At 40.4% G+C, this 19,462-nt stretch overlaps 4 protein-coding genes across 4 annotated transcripts in view; 1 reads left to right on the top strand and 3 right to left on the bottom strand.

Annotated features, from left to right (window-relative positions):
• The first annotated feature begins 1,111 nt into the window (after window positions 1–1,111).
• Window positions 1,112–5,113, top strand: pnrc2 (proline-rich nuclear receptor coactivator 2). The gene is made up of 3 exons (XM_044033877.1): window positions 1,112–1,324; window positions 1,830–2,051; window positions 2,302–5,113. Exon 3 carries the CDS (start codon window positions 2,325–2,327, stop codon window positions 2,802–2,804), a length of 480 nt encoding a protein of 159 aa, XP_043889812.1. The 5' UTR covers window positions 1,112–1,324; window positions 1,830–2,051; window positions 2,302–2,324; the 3' UTR covers window positions 2,805–5,113.
• A 319-nt stretch (window positions 5,114–5,432) lies between these two features.
• srsf10a (serine and arginine rich splicing factor 10a) lies at window positions 5,433–10,312 on the bottom strand. The gene is made up of 6 exons (XM_044033876.1): window positions 10,121–10,312; window positions 8,912–9,016; window positions 7,927–8,030; window positions 7,643–7,820; window positions 6,130–6,180; window positions 5,433–6,034 (listed from the first exon to the last, which is right to left on the bottom strand). The coding sequence occupies exons 1-6, from the start codon at window positions 10,183–10,185 to the stop codon at window positions 5,761–5,763; spliced, it is 777 nt and encodes a 258-aa protein (XP_043889811.1). The 5' UTR covers window positions 10,186–10,312; the 3' UTR covers window positions 5,433–5,760.
• A 632-nt stretch (window positions 10,313–10,944) lies between these two features.
• On the bottom strand, window positions 10,945–11,967 carry fabp10a (fatty acid binding protein 10a, liver basic). Its single transcript, XM_044034656.1, has 4 exons — window positions 11,803–11,967; window positions 11,525–11,697; window positions 11,197–11,286; window positions 10,945–11,049 (listed from the first exon to the last, which is right to left on the bottom strand). The coding sequence occupies exons 1-4, from the start codon at window positions 11,867–11,869 to the stop codon at window positions 10,999–11,001; spliced, it is 381 nt and encodes a 126-aa protein (XP_043890591.1). The 5' UTR covers window positions 11,870–11,967; the 3' UTR covers window positions 10,945–10,998.
• A 1,235-nt stretch (window positions 11,968–13,202) lies between these two features.
• Window positions 13,203–19,462, bottom strand: part of myom3 (myomesin 3) — a 57,169-nt gene continuing 50,909 nt past the window's right edge. Inside the window, exons 27-37 of the mRNA XM_044033275.1 lie at window positions 19,316–19,375; window positions 18,216–18,283; window positions 17,842–17,952; window positions 16,552–16,639; window positions 16,324–16,362; window positions 16,079–16,184; window positions 14,707–14,870; window positions 14,538–14,574; window positions 14,297–14,319; window positions 14,121–14,176; window positions 13,203–13,984 (exon numbers count right to left, since the gene is read on the bottom strand). Of these exons, the coding sequence (XP_043889210.1) occupies window positions 13,712–13,984; window positions 14,121–14,176; window positions 14,297–14,319; window positions 14,538–14,574; window positions 14,707–14,870; window positions 16,079–16,184; window positions 16,324–16,362; window positions 16,552–16,639; window positions 17,842–17,952; window positions 18,216–18,283; window positions 19,316–19,375 (1,025 nt within the window). The 3' untranslated portion in view covers window positions 13,203–13,711. The remainder of the gene's footprint in view (window positions 13,985–14,120; window positions 14,177–14,296; window positions 14,320–14,537; window positions 14,575–14,706; window positions 14,871–16,078; window positions 16,185–16,323; window positions 16,363–16,551; window positions 16,640–17,841; window positions 17,953–18,215; window positions 18,284–19,315; window positions 19,376–19,462) is intronic.

Raw genomic sequence — 19,462 nt, 5'->3', positions numbered from 1 at the left:
ATGACAGTATGACATATCTATGGCACTCTTTTGAACTGCAGAGTCGTTAATATTTCTTTTCTTTTAAAGCTCAAAGGTAAACGGTGTTTGTACCATCTTCACTGTACAAAGTATACATTTAAGAAACGATCACATCACTGTTTAATATGCAGCCAGTGTGTGTCAGACAAAAAGTCCTTCCCTGTTTCACAGAACACTGTGGTAAGACTGGTGAGTGTGAGTAAGTGATACCAAATACCACATTATAAAAACAGAACTGCAATGTCTCCAGAGTAGCAATACTCGTTCTTCATTATCCTCTGTCACACATTCCTTGTAATATAGAAACTTAGTAAGAAGTATGTTACAGTAGCAACTGGTCAAAGTAGTGACCTATTGTTCCCCCACACATGCATGTTAGGCCACACATGAGCGCATGAAAATAAAAAGTTCTTCAAGTTCTAATGATGAAATATAGGCTCAGTTGTTAACACTTTACTGTGAATTTTTGGATGACAATTACAAAAAAAAGTAGGTCTCTAAATGATTTCATATGATTTGACTGTGACATAATTTCATATGATATAGAAACTTTAGGCTAACAAACAAGCAAACTTAACTTTGATGTTTTCATATGTGGGGCTACATTTTCCAGTAAACTGGTCAAGGTGTTGTCTCATCAGTATCACTTGGGGGGGATGGGCAGTTCACACACATCAGTTGCTTTGTATTACAGCCTGTTGCAGCTGTTCTCGACCACTGTGGTTTCTGCGTTTAACAGATAAACGCACAACAACTTGTTTTTCTCACGAGGAAGACATCGCATAGCACAACATTAGTTAGAATAAATAGATTCACTACGTTGTGTTCGACATTTGGACTTTTTGACCATAATGCGGTATGAAAACGGTCGTACTACAGATCGAAAAAGGTTGTTTTCTTCTGTATTCTCACTTTCCTCAGGAAGTGCCCCAACAAACGGGAGGGGGGATGTGGTTCCACGATTGACGTCACCCGCCTGTCAATGGGTGTGAACGGGTTTGTGTATCTCTTCGCTGATTGGTCGTCCCGTTTGTACTCGACGTTTGATTGGTCAGCTCTGGGCCAGAGCGAGCTACATAGCCCTGCTGTAGATTCCATTTTGTTGCAATCTAGACGGAGTCGGGAGGGAAGTGGAGTCCGCGACTGCCACTCTGTTTTAACATCACACATTCTTGGAAGGTGACGGATTTGTAGGGAATATAGTTTTCTGTGCTCCCTACGTAGTCCGCCGAGAGAGTTCAGAAAGTCTATTCTCAGTCTTTTCTTCGACGAAAGGCTTTAACAACCAAGCCTGAAGAAGTCGGTAAGAGCCAGTTTTGTTTCGTCGCCATATTGAGCTCAGTGTTTCTTTGTTTTGGTTTGGTGCCAAAGAAATGTGACACCGTCCGTTTGAGCGTTAAATATTCAACTCGTATTTGTAAGAACGAAACCAAAAAAGCCCACCGGAGTCATTTGTGTCAACATTGTTGACCTATTTTTAACACCGAGTAAAACCTGACGGAACAAAGGCAAATGACAAAACGGCAGTGAACAGTCGGAGACTTACGTGGGATAACCTGACGCAGTTGACTCTAATACAGCATTTGAACTTGCATGTACCGTAATTTCATTTTTAACTAGTAAATTACACCAGTGGATGGCCTTTGCTGTTGCTGTACTACTATTGTTTATTATGTTTATTGTAAATTATGTGTGACGCACATATAAAACGCACCCCCACCCGACGAAAACAAAGCAGTTCACTAATGAAAACACGTACAGACACGGTTAGTTTGCATGTCTAACGGGTACATTTATTCCCACTGAAGGTCTACGGCTTCCTGGAGCATCGTGTGCCGAGGTGAATTGATGTTCAGCTCGGCTCCACTTATAAACAACACTCAGTGGCACATGAGAACCTCAGACCTTGCTGGACACACAAGTGCGGCGAGAAGTAGACAAAAAACTACTTCGAGGACCTGGGGCCCGATTGGAGGTGAACGATTAAAGGGGGATCTCTGTCTCGTCAACTCTATTTCGACAACAAAGAGGTGAGCTGGGCTTGTTTTTCTCTGGGCTGTGGGTGGGGGAGGGGCGAAGCCGCTGTGTCTGGTGTTCCTGCACGTAGCCCTCTGCGGTTGCATAAAACCTGATAGTGCCTTGTACGACACACGGTGCACAGCACCCAGTGTTATTATACACCCTTTTAATAATAATAATAATAATAATAATAATAACAACATTTATTTACATAATTATTATTACTTCATTGTTATTAATAAATATTCTTTTATCACGTAGGTGACACATAGTGCAAAAGCAGTATGGGAGGTGGAGAGAGATACAACATTCCAGCTTCCCACCCTGAGCGCCAGCTGCCCAAGAAGAACCACCAGCTTGGCCGGGTTAAGCAGAGAAGCCGTGACCAAAACGGAGCAACAACAGTAGCAGCATCTGCAGGAGGTGCAGGGGGCCTTCACCATCACAGCCACCGCCGAAGCGACAAAGGCATAGCCTACCACAGGTCGCCAGAGGCGCGGCAGGCCGCGTCTGCAGAGAAGAATGCTTCTGTCCGTTTTGCCACAGCTTATGATCAGAACTGGGAGGGTGCAGTGTCTCACCTCAACACACTCTTGGCCACCCAGGGAAGTCCGAGCTACGCAGGGCCGAAGTTCAGCGAGCCACCCTCGCCCAGCGTGTTGCCCAAGCCGCCCAGTCACTGGGTGTCCTTCCCAATGGGCTCCTGTGACAACAGGGAGATGATGGCCTTCGAGCTCAAGAGCCTCCTCAAAGTGCAGGCCTGAGAGGGATACCGACACCTGATCAAAAAATGCCCGAACTGGGACCCCTTTTAAAGGTATCCACTCACCAGGAACTCTGCAGTGCTGTAATACTTTTAGCTATTTTTTAGACTTATGTGACTTCTATGAGGGTTAGGGGGCATTTGCAGTAATGCATCATGCTTCTAATGTTTACACCCATTTTAACCACTATTATAAAATATTACAGCACTGTAGCCTTGTTGGTTGGCGATGCCTTTAGTGGAGTCCGTCTGTGACTTAACTGGATATCATTTGTACTTTTGTTTTGTTCTTTTTAACGTTGGCTATCAAAGCAGTGTGCGAGTGTAGTTTTTTTCCAAACAAGGGTTGTAGTACAGGTCAGGAAAGCTCCCATCACATTTATGGTCCATTTCTGTGGACAGGTGAGCTTTTGTTTTGATTTACACACCTTTTGATGATCCTTTAGAGTAACATCTGAAGTGTCTGTTTGCTAGAGCAAACGTAAAAGTTGTAGCATTTTCCCCCTCCCAGGTCCCACAGTTTTCCTTATTTCTCACATTTCTTGTTTGGAATGAAAAGACACTCGACTGCAATTCTGCAGGGAAATAGATTATCTTAAGCTGTAGCCAGTAAATACAGGTCAAACATATAACCCCAAATTGAAGGGTGATAAGAGACCACGGCACACGGGCCTTGGCTTGTCAACTCCTGTACCCCCTTTATTGCGCTGTGCGCATATGCACTATAGGAGATGAGTTTGTCTATGGCCCTTAACACTTTGTCATAACATTATTTTGTACAAGTCCTTTTTGTTATGGTTGAAAGATGTATGAAGAGCTGTGTGTAACCAAAGCATTGTTTTTTTGTGACTTTTCTTTTATTTTGGACATCTCTGTGTGTGTGTGTGTGTGGTTGGCATTATTGTCACTGCCACTTTAACCTCAACAGCCGGAGTTGGTGGACGGGCTAGAGTTCGCAGGGTCACCCTTATATCGTTCATTTATTCCAGTCAGCACTGTTATTCCTCCTCAGTCTCTGCCTATTCAGGACAATGCTGTGGCTTTAACATGCGGAAGAGGGCCATGGTCAGTTTTGGGCATGACGTGGTCTTGTTGGCTGCAGACATACAAGCAAGGTTAGGCGGAGCTGAGAGGTTTCTGAATTGAAGTGACCCAAGGGACTCGACGTAAGATGGGAGGCTGCTGTGTGTTTACAAAATAGGTCTGTCTTTGACCACCCCAGAATCGGCAGGTAGTTGCTGCCTCTTGCCTCAGCCTCTTGTTTAACCTCTTGCACTGCAATCAGACATTTTTTATTCATTAGTTACAGGTCAGGATGCTATTGAAATGGTGGCGAGACGACTATCTATGGATTCTCCGTTTTTGTGACTTGGTCCTCCAGTGAGGTCCTTTTTTTTGTTTTCCCTTTTGCAGAATTGGAGCTGTTTATGGCCAGCCTTAAGATGACAAAACAAAATTATGAGAGCTTGTTAGTGTGTTCAAGAGCCATGTAAATAATGAAATGTATAATGTATAAAGAAGTACTTGTAGCATATGTACATTTGCAGACTGTGTTTGAGGTCTGCGTGACAAAAGTATTTTTAGTAATAACACTGAATGTATAGACATGCTAAGAACATGTCTTGACTTCAATACTGAAGAATATTTTTGTTAAAAAAATACCTGCCTAAAGCATTTGCCAGTATCCCTGCACTGTTATCTTTCCAGAGATCTTGCACATGTTTTTTATTGTTTTGTAATATGCAGTGTAGGGTGAAAGATGCTTAGTGCAAACTTGGCGAGAGCACGAAAAATATCAATTGGATCCGAGGAGACTTGCACATGTATGGAATCAAATTCTGAATGTGCTTACACTATGTAAGCATGGTGTTTTTAGTCTTGATTTGACCTGTTAGTGCCTAAGTTAACCCCCATGCTGGAATCATTTTTATTAAGTGGAGATTTCACAGAATGGCCAAATGTTTTTGTTTTTTTTCTCCTTTCAAAACCACATTCAGTTCTCAGCTGTTCTTCCGCCAACTGACAACTGAATTTGGTTCCCAAGTTAATAACTTTCCATTGGTTTACATGTACCTTTTCTGTATTGCTCAGATTGAGCCATGCATGGCACTGTCTCCTTATTCTGAAATTTGAAACTTGTATTGAATTGGCTATGAATTTGTCCCTCTGAAACAATGTCACTCAACAAGAAAATGTCCCTATTTTAATGATTGGTATGAATTGTCTTTTAAAAAAGTGAAAAAATGCACTCTTGAATTGATCACAAAATTTTAACCAAAAGAAAAATAAATCCCTTCCCCTCCCCCCCTACCTTTGTGTTTGAGTATCCTTTGTACTTGAAGCATAAGCATGCTGTATATTTTGACTTTCCATGTTAGTATTGCAGGTACAACACAATTTAAATGTTCAAAAACAAAGATTTTAACTATTGGTATAGCATACCATGTAAAACATTTACACCATTTCATTTACTGATGAGTATATAAATAGACTCAGGCACTTGAATACTAGATAAAAGTACACAGGACACAAATGACTAGATATACTAGTACAAATGATCAGTTTGTATTTGACATAAGTGCCCCACAAACCAGGCATGCAAGATTTAGGAACTTGACAATACTAGCCATAGTAGTTCATCTTATTTATTCAGGTTTACATACACCAAACAGAGACAAGCATAATATTGACAAATGTAGCAATGTACATACTGCTAACTTGAAGTAAAAATAGAACCCTAACAATTTTTCCACCTTCAGTCCTCATTACACGGGTTCTAAACAACTTAACCTGGCCCATGCTTTCATGAGACCCAAAAACAAGAGATTTTTCTAAACTTAAGGGAAAAAGAAAATCTCAGCTGCTGCCCTTTTACCATTCTAGTAATAATACATAAATGCAGTTAACAGAAACATCCTCAAACACTACTACAGAGAAAGCTTTGGAAGACTAGACAGTCAGTGACCACCAGACTTGCGTCCAGCCCAGGACCGGGAACGAGAACGTGACCGAGACATGGATCTAGAGTAGGAGCGGGAGGGAGATCTTCCCACTGACTCTTTCTGGCAGCTGGATGTTGGGTGGAAATCTTCAGCAGGGCTGTGAGACTGGGACTGGCTCTTTTTACTTTTGGGTCTGGATCTGGAGGAGGAAGGAGAGTGTGACACAGAGCGGCTTTGAGAGCGTGGCTCGTTGTGTGTCCTGTGGTGATCACGGGGAGGATGTCTGTACCTGGATGGATAAACATGCACAACAGCATTAATGAATAATTAAATAAATAGAGGGCAATACTTATGTAATTACTGCAAGATGTCAAATGATCATACTTTTCATTTTCACGGCTTCTGCTGCGTCTGTGTCTATTGTAGGACCGAGAGCTGGACAGGAAACAAAAAGAACAGACCAGGTTTTCAGGGCGTAGCTTGAACCAATTTATTTCCAGCATCAGAACAATGTGTTCCTGTAATTAGGCACTGTGTGTTTTGACACACCTAGTTCAAATTGACAGAACACACATTAAGCAGGACCTGACCTACCTTGTTATGAACAATGGCACGCATTTTCTAAAGTTATTAACCACCCACAACAATTGAAATCACCTCAACCAGAGCAGACATGAATCTGCATACAGACAGATCCACGTAACCTTTATTGGTACTATCAAATAAAGACGATGATTTCCTTTCCTTCCTTTTATTTGTACAAATAAACATTAAGCGCTTTTATATGGTGACATGTTAATGGTGGATCTACTGAAATCTTGAAAAGAAACACTCCTCTTCACATTCTGATAGCCATCAGTTAAATCTTTCTGGAGGATAAAATAAATAAAATCAGGCGTCTGTAGCCCTTACAGTAGTGTAATAAACAGCTTCTCACTGCTCGGATGGAATTGATTTGCTGGTACAACTGTAACTAACTGACCTGCATATCTGCATAGTTCATTATGACAATGTTCAGTGTTTTCTTACTGGTGATGTACGTAATATACATGATGTAGTCTATGGCCCCCTTTACACCTGGCATTAAAATGCGTTTTCTGTGATCAGATTGCAATCAGATAGCGCCTGACCATTACAGTAAGTACAGGTGTAAACACGCCTGAGGACGGATTGTTATCTCATCTGCAAAACCACTTTGGGAGGTGGTTGGAGACGCATTGTGTGAGATGCATCTACACTCCACCCACAACAACTGAGCGGAGTTGTGGAGGTACTTGGTGGCTCTGAGCACAGCAAACATGACAACGGCGATAAAACTGCACAGCCTCTGCTTTTGTCGGTTTTCCGCTTGTCAGACTTCTTTCCCTGCTTCAAAAAGCAAAGAAGTCCATACAACAGCACAATTTCACATGTGGCTAATGTTGTTGATATGGCAGGGCACAGGGAGAGGTGACATATGGGAGGACGACAGTGATCGGAACCCGATCAGATCTTCACGTGGACACCTAGACACATGTATATACCAGGTGTAAATGCATGTGGTGAACCACTATCAGATAGCGATCTGATCACAGAAAACGCATTCTAATTCCAGGTGTAAAGGGGGCCCATGTCTGCTAAGCTATTTTCCCAGCACTCTTTCCTCCACTAGATCTAAATTTATCATTGTATTGAAGTTGGAAAATTATTCAGCTAAGACTTGAAATTCTTTGATCTGACTTTTGCCAAGTGGTGTCAATCCCAAGTAGATACTTCATGCTAATGTTTGACAACAAACCTTGTATACATTTAAGGACAGTTATCCTTCCAAATACAGAAAAACAGCATGTTATGTAGCCAGCATAAGTCACTGGTTCTGAGTCAAACATTTAGGAAACAGCAGTTGCCCACAACTCACTCTTTAGGGCTCTCATCTCTCTCAGTTCTCCGAGGACAGCGCTCATACGAGGGGCTCCGTGACCTCCGCCGATCGTAGCTGCGGCTCCGGGACCGTCTTCGGCGGCTATCACGATCATCGTCATGGCGAGAGAAACTGCGAGGGGGAGTTTGTTCCTTGGACTTCATCTGGTTAGGGGCTTGATGGAAAAAATGACATCAAAACATTGTCCAACAATGAAATCTATTTCCCAAATCTAAAGTGCATTAAGAGTGTTTTTATGAAGATATGCAAATTGTTCCTACTCTTGCGGTCTCCTTGGGCAAACTGGATCTCAATCTGGCGTCCACAAACCCACTTATGGTCTAGATTGTGAAGTGCATCTTCTGCATCACGGACATCTTCAAACATGCTGTATTGTTAAGGCCTTTTATTTTGAAATTTGGAAAACAGGGACAGACGTCTGCACACATACAGTTACAAAAAAGACTACAATGGGTGTTGCTGCAAATGAAAATACACATAGATATTAGATCAAAGTAGGATATTAATTTGTGGTAACATTTTAAAGTGAAAATTATTATAATAATCTGTTCTCTTGGCATAATTACTGTCCTCAGAAATACCTACTGCAATCACAGCTGTCAATTACAATGACATAAAACTTATTCAAAAGGGCCATTTGTGATTTTAGATTGTGATGACAAGACAAATGTGGATGGGGATCAGATTTGGTAGGATACAAAAGGTTTTGTTTGTTACCTTTAATATGCTTGTTCTTTGACCTTGAGCTTGATCTGTATTGTCTTGGCAGAAGAACTTGAGGTTTCCTGCTTGTCTTTGCCCAATAAACACTTTGCTTTTCCTCCCTTTGGAAGACAAACGGAAGTCTGGGTGCTCCCTTTTCTCCTCTTTGTATCTTCATGCTTTTGCTCTCTCTTTATTTTCCCAATTCCACTACAGCTTGCCGCCTGGGTGTCTTTGGCTTGAATCTACTCTAAAACCACCTTTCAACTTTCTTTGGTGTGGTGTCTCCAGAACAGTACCTTTACCATTCTAAGGCAACAACAGAGGAAATAATGGTTAGGAAGTTAGGATACAGCATCCTAGATAACAACTAAACATAAAATGACATTAAAACATTTCTATGCAATGGGATAAACTTTTTTATGATAAAAAAAACAACAGCAAACAAAACAAAAAGTAAATGCCCGGTCAAGTTTCACTGATTATATATTCCACAACTCCTCAGGGAAAATCCCACTCCCAAATTAAAAGAAGAAAGGATATTGAATGTAAGCAAATCCCCTCGGTCTTCGTGTATAGAAGTCAAGTGGAATGTAGACATCTACAACAGGCCCATAACGACCAAACTCTCGTCGTAAATCCTCTGGCCTGAAGTGTCATGAAATAAGCACATTTATTTTGCTGGCTATCAAATGAATTAATTAGCTGGGGCCCAATGTACAAATTATACACAAGGACAGGTGCCAGGCCAGCACATAGCAATAAGTATAATCATTCTCTTTATTCATTTTAAGATGTAAATATACATATAAATACCCATGACTTCACACATATACAGCAGCCATTAAAATGTGGTGAACTGTCAGAGTCCACAGTGACTTTTAAAAGCAAAAAAAACTGTTAGTAAGCTCACAGAGCCCCCTGCATCTTCTTACTTTACTTCCGAAATGTTCAAGTAAATTAAATAAATACTTGAACATTTTAAAACAGTTAGTATATAGTGGACAGAAGCAATATTCAATTGAAAAAAGGACGTTAAACTCAAAGATGTTTTAAGGTCCAAGTCCAACGCAGAATGTGGAGAATATCCATGGGAGGTGCACGAGCCTGATAATGTTCAGTTGCTTCATATTCACACACATATGGTTTCAGTTTCTGGTTTGAGCACTAAAATAATAGGATTTGAGGATTGTTATTTTGAGGTAAGGGAAAGACTCCACAGCAGGTTCGGCATTTTGGGGAGGAAACAATGAATCCCTTTATTGTGGAAAATAACCAACTGATTAATCGCTTATTAAAATAATTATCAGTTGCAGCAGGCAATTTTGGATAAGGATTAACATACCGTTAAAATATGTATTGATTTGTTTGACTATATGCATGCAGTTCACCTGCATCAGACAAATGACTGCATGCAATAATATTATAACAGGAAACCAGGTCCATAATACAAATGCAACTATCTTTGGAGAGGAGCCACACGTTAACCACACAGCGTTTCAGTTTATAGTTGGCTCAGTCCTGGTAAACCGTACACAAGGACTATTTTTTTAATGGTAGTTATTAATTGTTACCTTCCAACGATCATTTTTGTGGCTAAATAACTACAAAGTCTACTCTACGTCTCCCTTTATGGCAACACTCACCGCTCGCTAGCTATTTTGGTGACATGTCTGTTTGCTAACTGACTAGCATTCCGTTAGCGTGACCAAACTTACACACGCGGCAAGCGGGGCTAAAATGACAACATACCTGGACTCGTCAGCGATGTTTCTTACGAAGAGAGAGGAATTAGGGGGCCTCAGGTACCTCGCCATATCCAGCAGCACCGTACTACAAGTTTATTGGCCGTCACTGTGTTTTATTTCCGATATTTTCCACAAACCTTGATGCTTTGCTGCGAATAAGACAAGCTACGTGGTCGAAAGTGCTGCGGATACACAGCGCATGCGCACATTGCGCAGTCGGACAGACACACACCCTCTATATAGTTATATTTAAATGCTTTTCAATACCTTTGCAGAGCTGATATGTAAATGAAAGATTTGAATGAAAGTTGTTCTTTTATATGTGCACTCTTTCAATGAGATTAACCTGTGCGACACGTGAATGTAATGCTCATGCATGTTTTAAATAAACCTGGCATAATAGACTTTATATATATATATATATATATATATAGCAGCCATTTTGACATGAAACAGCAAGACAAACACAGGTGTTACCAATGACATTAATTAGGGTTCCACTCCAGGTTTAACAGAGCCAAGCTCCTGCTATTTTTCAAAAACAAGTCACATTTAATACTTTATACACACTTAACACATTATGTTGTCTCAAAATAATTAAAAATGTATGTTTCCTGTATGTGTATTTGTACTTTAAAAAATAAACAAGAGAAATAATTATACATGGTCAACAAAGCATTGTGAAATGGTGGCCCTACACTACACACATACCACCACTAGGGGTCTCAGTAAATCTTTCAAACATCATTGTGTCACTCATATAACCTATAACCTCTTTGCCAGTGCAAAGAGATGCATTTGCACTGTAAAATGACACAAACAACACACTTTTACGCAAAACATTTTTTATTTAAATAGACATTGTTTTTCTTCGCTGCCAAGTTAGATCTTTTTGCTCTTCCTGATGAGAGATGTAGAGCCCATGGTCAATGTCTGACAGGGGATAAGAACACAGTGATAGGATACTTAATATACAATCATTTAAATTATACTCATACATCAGCGATGACAATTCACATTTTGCTTGTTTGAATGAAGACGTTTCTAAGAGGGGGTGTATTCTGGTTAATTATACCGTACCTCTATCATTTCTCCTCCTTTGAGCTCTTGGATGTGGTGGAACTTTCCAGTATCGCAGACCAGTTTGCCACCCTCCAGATTGACAGTGCACTGGTAATCGGAGAAGGACAAAGTACTGTATATATCATCACAAGTATACAACAGGCATGGACCCAAAAAGCACAGTACAAATATTTGCATTAAAGTAGTTTTTAAAACTGTCCAGGGTGTACCCTGCCTATCGCTCTATGTCAGCTGAGTAGGAGATAAAGCGGGAGATAATGGATGTAGTTTTTCAGCTGCTCCAAGTGGGTTTCCACAAAATAAAAGGTAAATTACACCGACAAACCTTGAGCTTCTTGCCATCCATGGTGGTGATATCAGCCTCCTTGCCAATGGTGAAGGTGTTGGTCACAGATTTTCCAGGGGTCTTGGAGGTGATAACAAAGTCTTTGCCACTCTGCTTGATTTCAGTAACTGGCTTGATGTCCTTTGCCATCTTGATGACATCTTCTGGGAGGTCTGTTGAGAAAAGAAGACAAATTTATGTAAATCCTTGCACAGTGACAAGACTGATCAACCTCAAAGGCAACGATTGTATAATATCTTCCAAATGTTTTTTCTCACCCATGGCCCTGAGGAACTCCTCATAGTTCTCCTGAGAGTAAACCTGCCATGTTCCATTAAAGTCCATGTTTCCTGGAGGGTCTGGGATCTCCTTGACCAAAGTGGGCTGGAGGCTGAGACAGCTGTGTGAAGCTCAACACAATGTAGAGTATGTGAGTCTGCCCCCAAACCTTTTTATACAGGAAAGTAAAGGGGCTCCGAGTGCTGAGGATAATGAGTAACAAACCTCTATGAAGTAATCACTGCTGTGTGAACAGCCTGGAGTTCACTCACTCCTGTTTGACTCCTGAATATGAATTTGCAAAATGTGCTCACGAGTGTCACTAACAGGAGGTATGTGTACGCCTGCAGGAATATATGCTATTTCACATCATCAAATTCATTAACTACTTTTGACTTATTTGCACTGCTTTTATTCAGGATAGATACAAGAGATGATCCAAGTGGCACAGAAAACAGGATCAGACCAGTGTTTTCCAAAGTGTGGACCACTGCCCACTGGTCAGCCTTGGAGTTATTGCGGGTTGGTTATTAAAAAAATAACTGAAACATATGAGCCACTTTATTAGTTACACAGGACACCTAATACAGTGACAGGAGTAGTACCTGCTGTGGTCGTCTGCTGCCGAGTATTTGATCTGCTTCAAGGTTTGATGTCTTGTACATTCAGTCACTGTTAATTTCCCATTATCTGGAACTATTCTGGTCATTCTATTTTGACCTCTGGCATCACCAAGGCATTCTCACCCAGGGAACTGTTTGTGGCTCAGTTTTTCCTGATATTTTCTGAAAACCCAAGAAATGGCAGAAGATCAGCAGTTTCTGAAATACTCAGACAACAACAACCTAACATACCTAAATTCTGCCTGCATAGATTGAGTTGCTGCCATTTGATTGGCAACAAAAAGTTGAACAGATGTACCTAATAAAGTGGCTGGTTAGTGTGTTGTCTTTATTCTGGGGACATACAAATCTTAATGTGATGCATGATGTGTGTGTTTGTAAACGCAAAATAGCTTCTCAGTTATGGCTATTTTGATTAATATTGAACTAATGATCATTTTTTATTATTAATTGTTTCTACATGTCCAAATATACAAAATATCAAAAGTCCAATGTTACCTAATGCGATGCTGCATTCTTGCTAATGTGCACTTGTGAAGTTTGAGAAGCTCTGCTATAGACAGGAGTCTTTCATGCAACATAAACATATTCAAGCTTCCCTCCGTTTTTTTGTTGAACCCTGTGACTGGCCGGGGACCAGCAGGGTTAATGACACTGTGGACTGTTTGCGTTGAAAGGTACAAGAAATGATCTCAGCTTGCAAAAATCATACACAACAAAGTCTAATGATTAATATGAAGATAAAAACCGCCATAAAAAATGACACGGACGAAATGTATGACTGCATTTGCTTTATTCATCATGCTGCACACAAAAACAAATGACGCATTAGATTAATTAACTCAGTCCAGTAGGTGAAGCTCTCTCCGTTTTTCTTTTGCATTTATGCAAACATTAGCTGATCGCAAAGTTATAGATGATGTAAGATAATGTCACCCAGTTGTTTATGGAGATAGATCTTAGCTGATGCAAATTTATCTTCTTTTTTTTTATCTTTGGAACAGATAAATAAAAAGTTTCAGTCCTGTTAAATAAGCAAACATCCATGGAGTCACCCCAGAGAGTTTTATTCTGGGGATTGTATGTGACATGTTCATATGTCCCAATACATGCACGGCGATTAACTGTCTGTGTATGCACTTACATACCTTATGTTGGTTGTATATTTTTACCATCAACCTGATGAAAACTAGCCCACATGGTTATATCTGGCACATTACGCATGCTATTTAATGTGCATTGTACCTTCTAAATAACATAAACATAAGTACATCATATGTTCTGTCTAAAAGCCCATCTCCACAGCGTTTGCTGGAGGCTTCTCTCCAAGCTTGTACGCGCTCACCGTCACATCAGCTGTCTCGCAGCCATACTTGTTGCGCACAAAGATGCTGTATTTTCCAGAATCTTCCATTTTGACATTGTTGACAGTGATGGTGCTGCACTTGGGCTCTTTAGTGATGGTGAACTGGTTTCCATGAACAATCTCCTTGTCATTACGGAGCCATCTGATCTCTGGGGCCGGTTCACCTTCGATGAAGCATGTCAGACACAGAGACTGAGGAGAGGACGAGAGGAAATTAGGGTCAAATCTGGTGCAACCACAGTGTGATTCCCTCAAGCCTACTTCAAAATAATGACAACAATATCACGACACAGTGTAGCTGTGTGCTTTTGTTTTGACAGTGACATACCTTCCCTTCCATGATAGCGACCACATCAGGAAGACCTTTCGTTACTTTAGCCCGATCTGAAACAAACAAAAGCAACAACAACCACTTCCTATTGACATTCTCGGTAAAATATTACATATAAGTATCATTATTGTGCACAGAAATATCCAAGGAGTAACATATTTTGTGTGACTCACTTTTTTCAGCAATAGCGGCCTGCCTGAGGGATGAAAACAAAGGGTCAAATCAATACGACACTGCACAATGTCAAGCAACAATGGGAGTTCAGACGTGTTTCACTTAATAGTTGTCCGGTATAACAACAGTCCCTTGTGTACAGGCCTTTTCTGTGTAAATAGTCTGACTTGTAAGTGTTTTCTTTTATTATCACAGAAAGTCATGTGGTGCCTTATCTACTGCGTGTTGTGCTGCACTTACTTCAACCTCTGGTGCTCCAGCAGGGCGTCAGCAAAGACTGTTGGAAGTTACAGTGACGATCAAATGAAATCTCATTGAATTTGCTCACACATAACTTTATGATATGAAGTTGTACAACTGAACTCAACTGAACTCAAACCAAACATAAGCTTCATGTTTTTCCACTCACTTTGTCCAGACACGTCAAGAAACCGTTTGTGTGTCTCTTTGCCGTCAAACATCTCCAAAGTGTATTTTCCTTTATCATTATCTGTTGGGTTAGGGATATCAATCCAGACCATTTGCATGCTGCTCCCAGACTTTGTCCTCCCCTCCTGGTCAATCCTCTTCTCCCTGCAGGTGAAGAACCACAAATACACCATATTCACTGATTCTAATACATAGAAAATACAGTTGGTACACAAGAAAACACCTCCTTCTTATCCCACCAAGGGTCAGAAACTCATAAAAAATGGAAAAGAAAATGTAAAGCTCATGTTTTTTTTAGTTCCACCTGCAGTGACACACACATACCAGCAGGTGGTGCCAGTAGCCTGACTAAAGAAAACCACTACACTGGCTTCAGCAAAATCATTTTTCATTACACATCCAGTAATAAAATGCATTATAGCAACCAGTCTTTAAATATGATTAAATACACATGTTTGAGTGTTTTAAATGATAGAGCACCAAACATGTTTTTTTTTAAAACAATTAGTCAAAAGGAGGGATTTTCACTTTGTCATTTTTCTTCCTCTGCACGGAGCAGAAATGACTTCTTATTATGGAAAACACAAACAAAAATGTTATAATATAATAAGCATGAGCTTTTTCATTTACTTTAGTATTATTTAAGTATTACCACAGGTTTTTGTGTTTGCTGGTGCAGCAGCCAAGCACATATGACACAGTTACTGCTCATCTTCTATGTGGTGCACATGCACACTGGCGGCAGCTGTGGTTCTGGTGCCGACACACCACACAGCTGGAACTGAGGCCAAAATAAATGTTTAACTACTCCCATTTGTTTTCCTGCAAGTGGTTTTGCACATTTGTTATCTACCACTTATCCTTTTGAGGGTCGTGAGGCGAGCTGGAGCCAAACCCAGTCGTTGAAAGGCAGAATTCTCCCTGGACAGGTCAACACTAGTCCATCCCAGCAGGGCCAAGATACAGAGACAAACTAAAAGCATTCAAACCTAAAGACAGTTTAAAGTCTCCAATTAACCTAATCCTAATCTGGGTGTGTGGGGTCTACTCTTAAAGGTCAAGTGTGTAAAAACTGTGCATTTTGCAATTTTAAAGTACAAGCTTACAATGTGAACTAAGAAGTAGAACATACTTTTTGGTATGGGAAGGCCACCATAGTTCCCTGATGTCCTTAAAAAACAAAGGGGTGAACTGAGGACTTCGCCATTTGTTACAATCTACAGTCTCATCCTAACATGTCACCAGTTCTTACACACTGGACTTTTAAAATGTTCTCTTCACAGTATTTAATCAAGTTTTAAAATACATCATCCGTGGCAGCTGCTGAACACACGATGTTAGGTCAGACTCACTTGAAGTGCCAGCTGGTCTTCATATAGCTTGTGTAGTATTTGAGTGAGCAGTAGAGCTTGAAACCTTCAGCGGTGCTCTGAATGCTCAGTGGACCAGCTGACAAAGCTGCGGAGACAGACAGAGAGAACGACTCACAGCATAAACTATAAACACTGCTATCTCTTTTATTATCCTCATCTATACATAGCACATGGAAAAGAAGAGCTGTACTCCAAAGAAGACCTTCCGCCCGTGAATAACTCACCGCATTGTTTACTTAGCTGTTGCAGAAGCTTGTCATACTCTGCAAATAAAAAGGGACAGTTAATACTTCTTATTTTACAGTGTTTTTATTGAGCAACACACATCAGATCAGAGGTGGGACTCACGTAATGTGATAAGACATATTTATTGCTTTGTTTCTAAAGTCAAACGCACACAGGGAAAACTATGTGGCTGTGTTTGCTGTTAAAAAGAACATGCAGTGTCTCACCATTATCCAGCAACTGCAAGCTGCTCACGTCCTCTCCTCTCTTATCTGACACCACAGTCCTGTACGAGCCTGCCACTTTCTTTGTGACCTGAGGAGAAACACATAGAAAATGACCAAAACAATTTTAATTGTAGTGTGTAACTTTTAAATACAAACCACCGTGTGTTACCATTAAACCATTGTCAAATCCTCTACGTGACTCTGTGTTTCTCACTGTAGCTGTGTTAAGATTTTGCCTCGCTCAGTGACATTCCAGTGCTGCACACAGGAAGTGATTCACTCATGTCAATAGAGCGTCCACAACAACATTGCACAAGTAAAGCAATGACTGAATGACTGAAAACAAAGTTTCAGAGGTGAATTCTACTGCTGAAGAGAAGCAGTTTGATGGAATGAACACTTCTTGTGCCCACCCGACCCTGCAGTGTCAATGAATACACACAAACGCTCCCTCAGTCATGTCTGTTTACTATTGCTTGACAGAGTCTGTTAGGAGATAAAGGATACAGTATAGCAAGTTTAAGGTATCGTTTTACTTTGAGGGGCAATTTGTTTCTCAGCCAGCAGCAACACACATTGAAGTATAGCAACATGTGTCCTAATTGCAATCAGTAAGTCATTTAAAAAGATGATGGCAGCAGGTATAACTGGCTTTCTGTATTCTGCAATGAGGCAGATTGTATCTGTGGCCAGATGGAAGCAACAAGAACTGACAATGCAAGGAGTGGCTCAGATCAGGCATTATAATTTGACCTTGTACAGGTCATGAAGGTCATTAAGGACAGTTCTGGTGATTTTCTGCACACTAATTCTTATTTTAAAGACTGAGGCCAGCCTGTACCTGAAGGTAAAATAAAGCAGATATGAAAAAAACAAGAGTAAAACAAATGACATCCACTTTAAAACTATAAAGCCTACAAGAAGCACACAGTATCCACATACAAATAGAACCTCAAATAAAGTTTCATCATGTCTGTTCACGAAGACCAAACAGTGGCAGAATAATAGAGGTCATAAAAATGATCTAAACATATGCACTGTAGCTTTAAAATCACATTGTTAAAAATACATGTCATTGTGGATATGCAGGGTCTGAAAATAGCACAGAGTAAGACTTTTAATCCTCTTAACATCAAGTGTCTGTCAGTCTGCTCTGTTTGTTGCTTCTTTTCTCTCACACTGCAGTGGTGACCATTAATGACTGCTGATTCACATTTGTCTGAGCCCTTAACTCCCCAACACACGGCCGGTGTCCTGAAAACAGATCAGAGCACAACTGTTTTTGGATACCTGTGGAATGGTCAGCGTGCTGACCCCGGACGACTGCTCGTACACAACCTCGGTCACTTCTGCACCTTCTTTAAACCACTTGAGAGACGATTCCTTGTTTGTATTTGTCACCTGTGTGAGAACAGATGAAACAAATGATGTTCTTTTTGATTAAAGGAACCACTATAGTATATATAGTACTAAAGTGGACAGACTATCATATACTAACGACTGAAGTAACATTAGATGTAGAACATCTTAAGTATCTCAGAAGATTTAATATGAAATAAATGATTGACTTAGTAAGAGTAGAAGTTTGACATTTCTTAGACTCATAGTGTTGTTGAGAAGGTTAATTATTCCTGTTCCATTCCATAAATACAAAGGTACAATACCTTGCACTTAATTATGAGTTCACAGTCTTCATTTATACTCCATGACAAGAATTCTTGGAAATAAGGTCCTTAGAAAACAGAGCAAATGATTATAATCTGTAACCGTACTGAACAGTAACCACCAGAGAGACCAATGACACAGTTATGCACACGTGCTGTATATATGACTTTATGTACTATACAGTTATGGCATGTACAGTAGGCAGGATTTCTTAGAATTGATTGATCAAGAATCCCATAATAACATTACAGCATGGTGTAAATCAACACTTCTGCACCTTCTCTGGACTCTAATTACAGCCTCACAACTAATGAGAGGCTTTGACCAATTACAGGGTAATTCATATACAGAGAGAGTGTGTGTGTGTGTGTGTGCTCCTATTAGTAATACACCAGTTCTGCATGTAGGTCGCCTTGATGGAATGATTGCTACTCTAGTACCGGCTGTAACTGCCTACACTGCAAAGAAAACCCAAAAAAGAGACAGCCAAAGATAAAACAAGTGAATTAATGTGAAGGTAATAATAAGTCTAGAGACACGAAAGAACTGTATAACACTTTAATCACATCTGAGGGCTCAAGTCATCTTTGGACAGGAGTAAGACGAAAGAGTTATTTTCGTTTTATTATCTCCACCAGGGAGGTTGTGTTTTTGACTGTTTATCTGTTTGTGAGCAGCACAACTCAAAACATAAAGGACAGATATGGATGGAATTGTGAAGGGATCTAGGTTTTGGTCAAAAGAAGAAATGATTACATTTTGTACTCTGAGTATTTATTTATTACAAAAAAGAGAGTTATAGGGAAGCAGTGCCAACTCCCCTAATGCCTAGTGTTTGCTCATTGTGTGAACTGTTGGCTTTCTCTTCACTCTGTAATATTGTAAAGGCCTCTGACTGACTGTGTAACGTGCCGTGAGATACTGTATGTTGTGATTTGCCACTATACAAATAAAATGTGATTTGATTTGACTGTGGGAAACTGAGTGGCCCTGGCAGATGTTTGCACTTGCCGAGTGCTTTGTGACCATTGTGCTCACAATACAAATACAAATACAAATCTCTGAGTGTATTAACTGTACATTTGTGAGGATTTCTCACCAAATTTCCTCTGATGGTCACGTCGCTTTGCGTCAGCCAACGCCAGCGTCTCACGGAAATCTAACAGAGACACAAAGCATTGAAAACAATCTGCCAATTCAAAACATTTCATGTTTCCAAAATAAAAGCCAATCAATATGAGCTACG

The sequence above is a fragment of the Solea senegalensis genome, linkage group LG9 (genome assembly GCF_019176455.1).
Source record: "Solea senegalensis isolate Sse05_10M linkage group LG9, IFAPA_SoseM_1, whole genome shotgun sequence".
In the NCBI taxonomy this organism is placed as follows: domain Eukaryota; kingdom Metazoa; phylum Chordata; class Actinopteri; order Pleuronectiformes; family Soleidae; genus Solea; species Solea senegalensis.
The sequence above is the reverse complement of the archived record's forward strand: the minus strand, read 5'-3'. Positions and strand labels throughout refer to the sequence as shown.

Bases quoted from the DNA above. Each gene is read 5' to 3' on its own strand.
- pnrc2 (XM_044033877.1), top strand. From the start codon at position 2,325: ATGGGAGGTGGAGAGAGATACAACATTCCAGCTTCCCACCCTGAGCGC.
- srsf10a (XM_044033876.1), bottom strand. From the start codon at position 10,185: ATGGCGAGGTACCTGAGGCCCCCTAATTCCTCTCTCTTCGTAAGAAAC. The intron at 9,017-10,120 runs GTATGTTGTCAT...ATGACACTTCAG, and splicing joins AACATCGCTGACGAGTCCAG to GCCAGAGGATTTACGACGAG. The intron at 8,031-8,911 runs ATATCCTTTCTT...ACAATACAGCAT, and splicing joins AGGGGATTTGCTTACATTCA to GTTTGAAGATGTCCGTGATG.
- fabp10a (XM_044034656.1), bottom strand. From the start codon at position 11,869: ATGGACTTTAATGGAACATGGCAGGTTTACTCTCAGGAGAACTATGAG. The intron at 11,287-11,524 runs GTTTGTCGGTGT...TCCGATTACCAG, and splicing joins TGGATGGCAAGAAGCTCAAG to TGCACTGTCAATCTGGAGGG. The intron at 11,050-11,196 runs GTACGGTATAAT...ATCCCCTGTCAG, and splicing joins AAGGAGGAGAAATGATAGAG to ACATTGACCATGGGCTCTAC.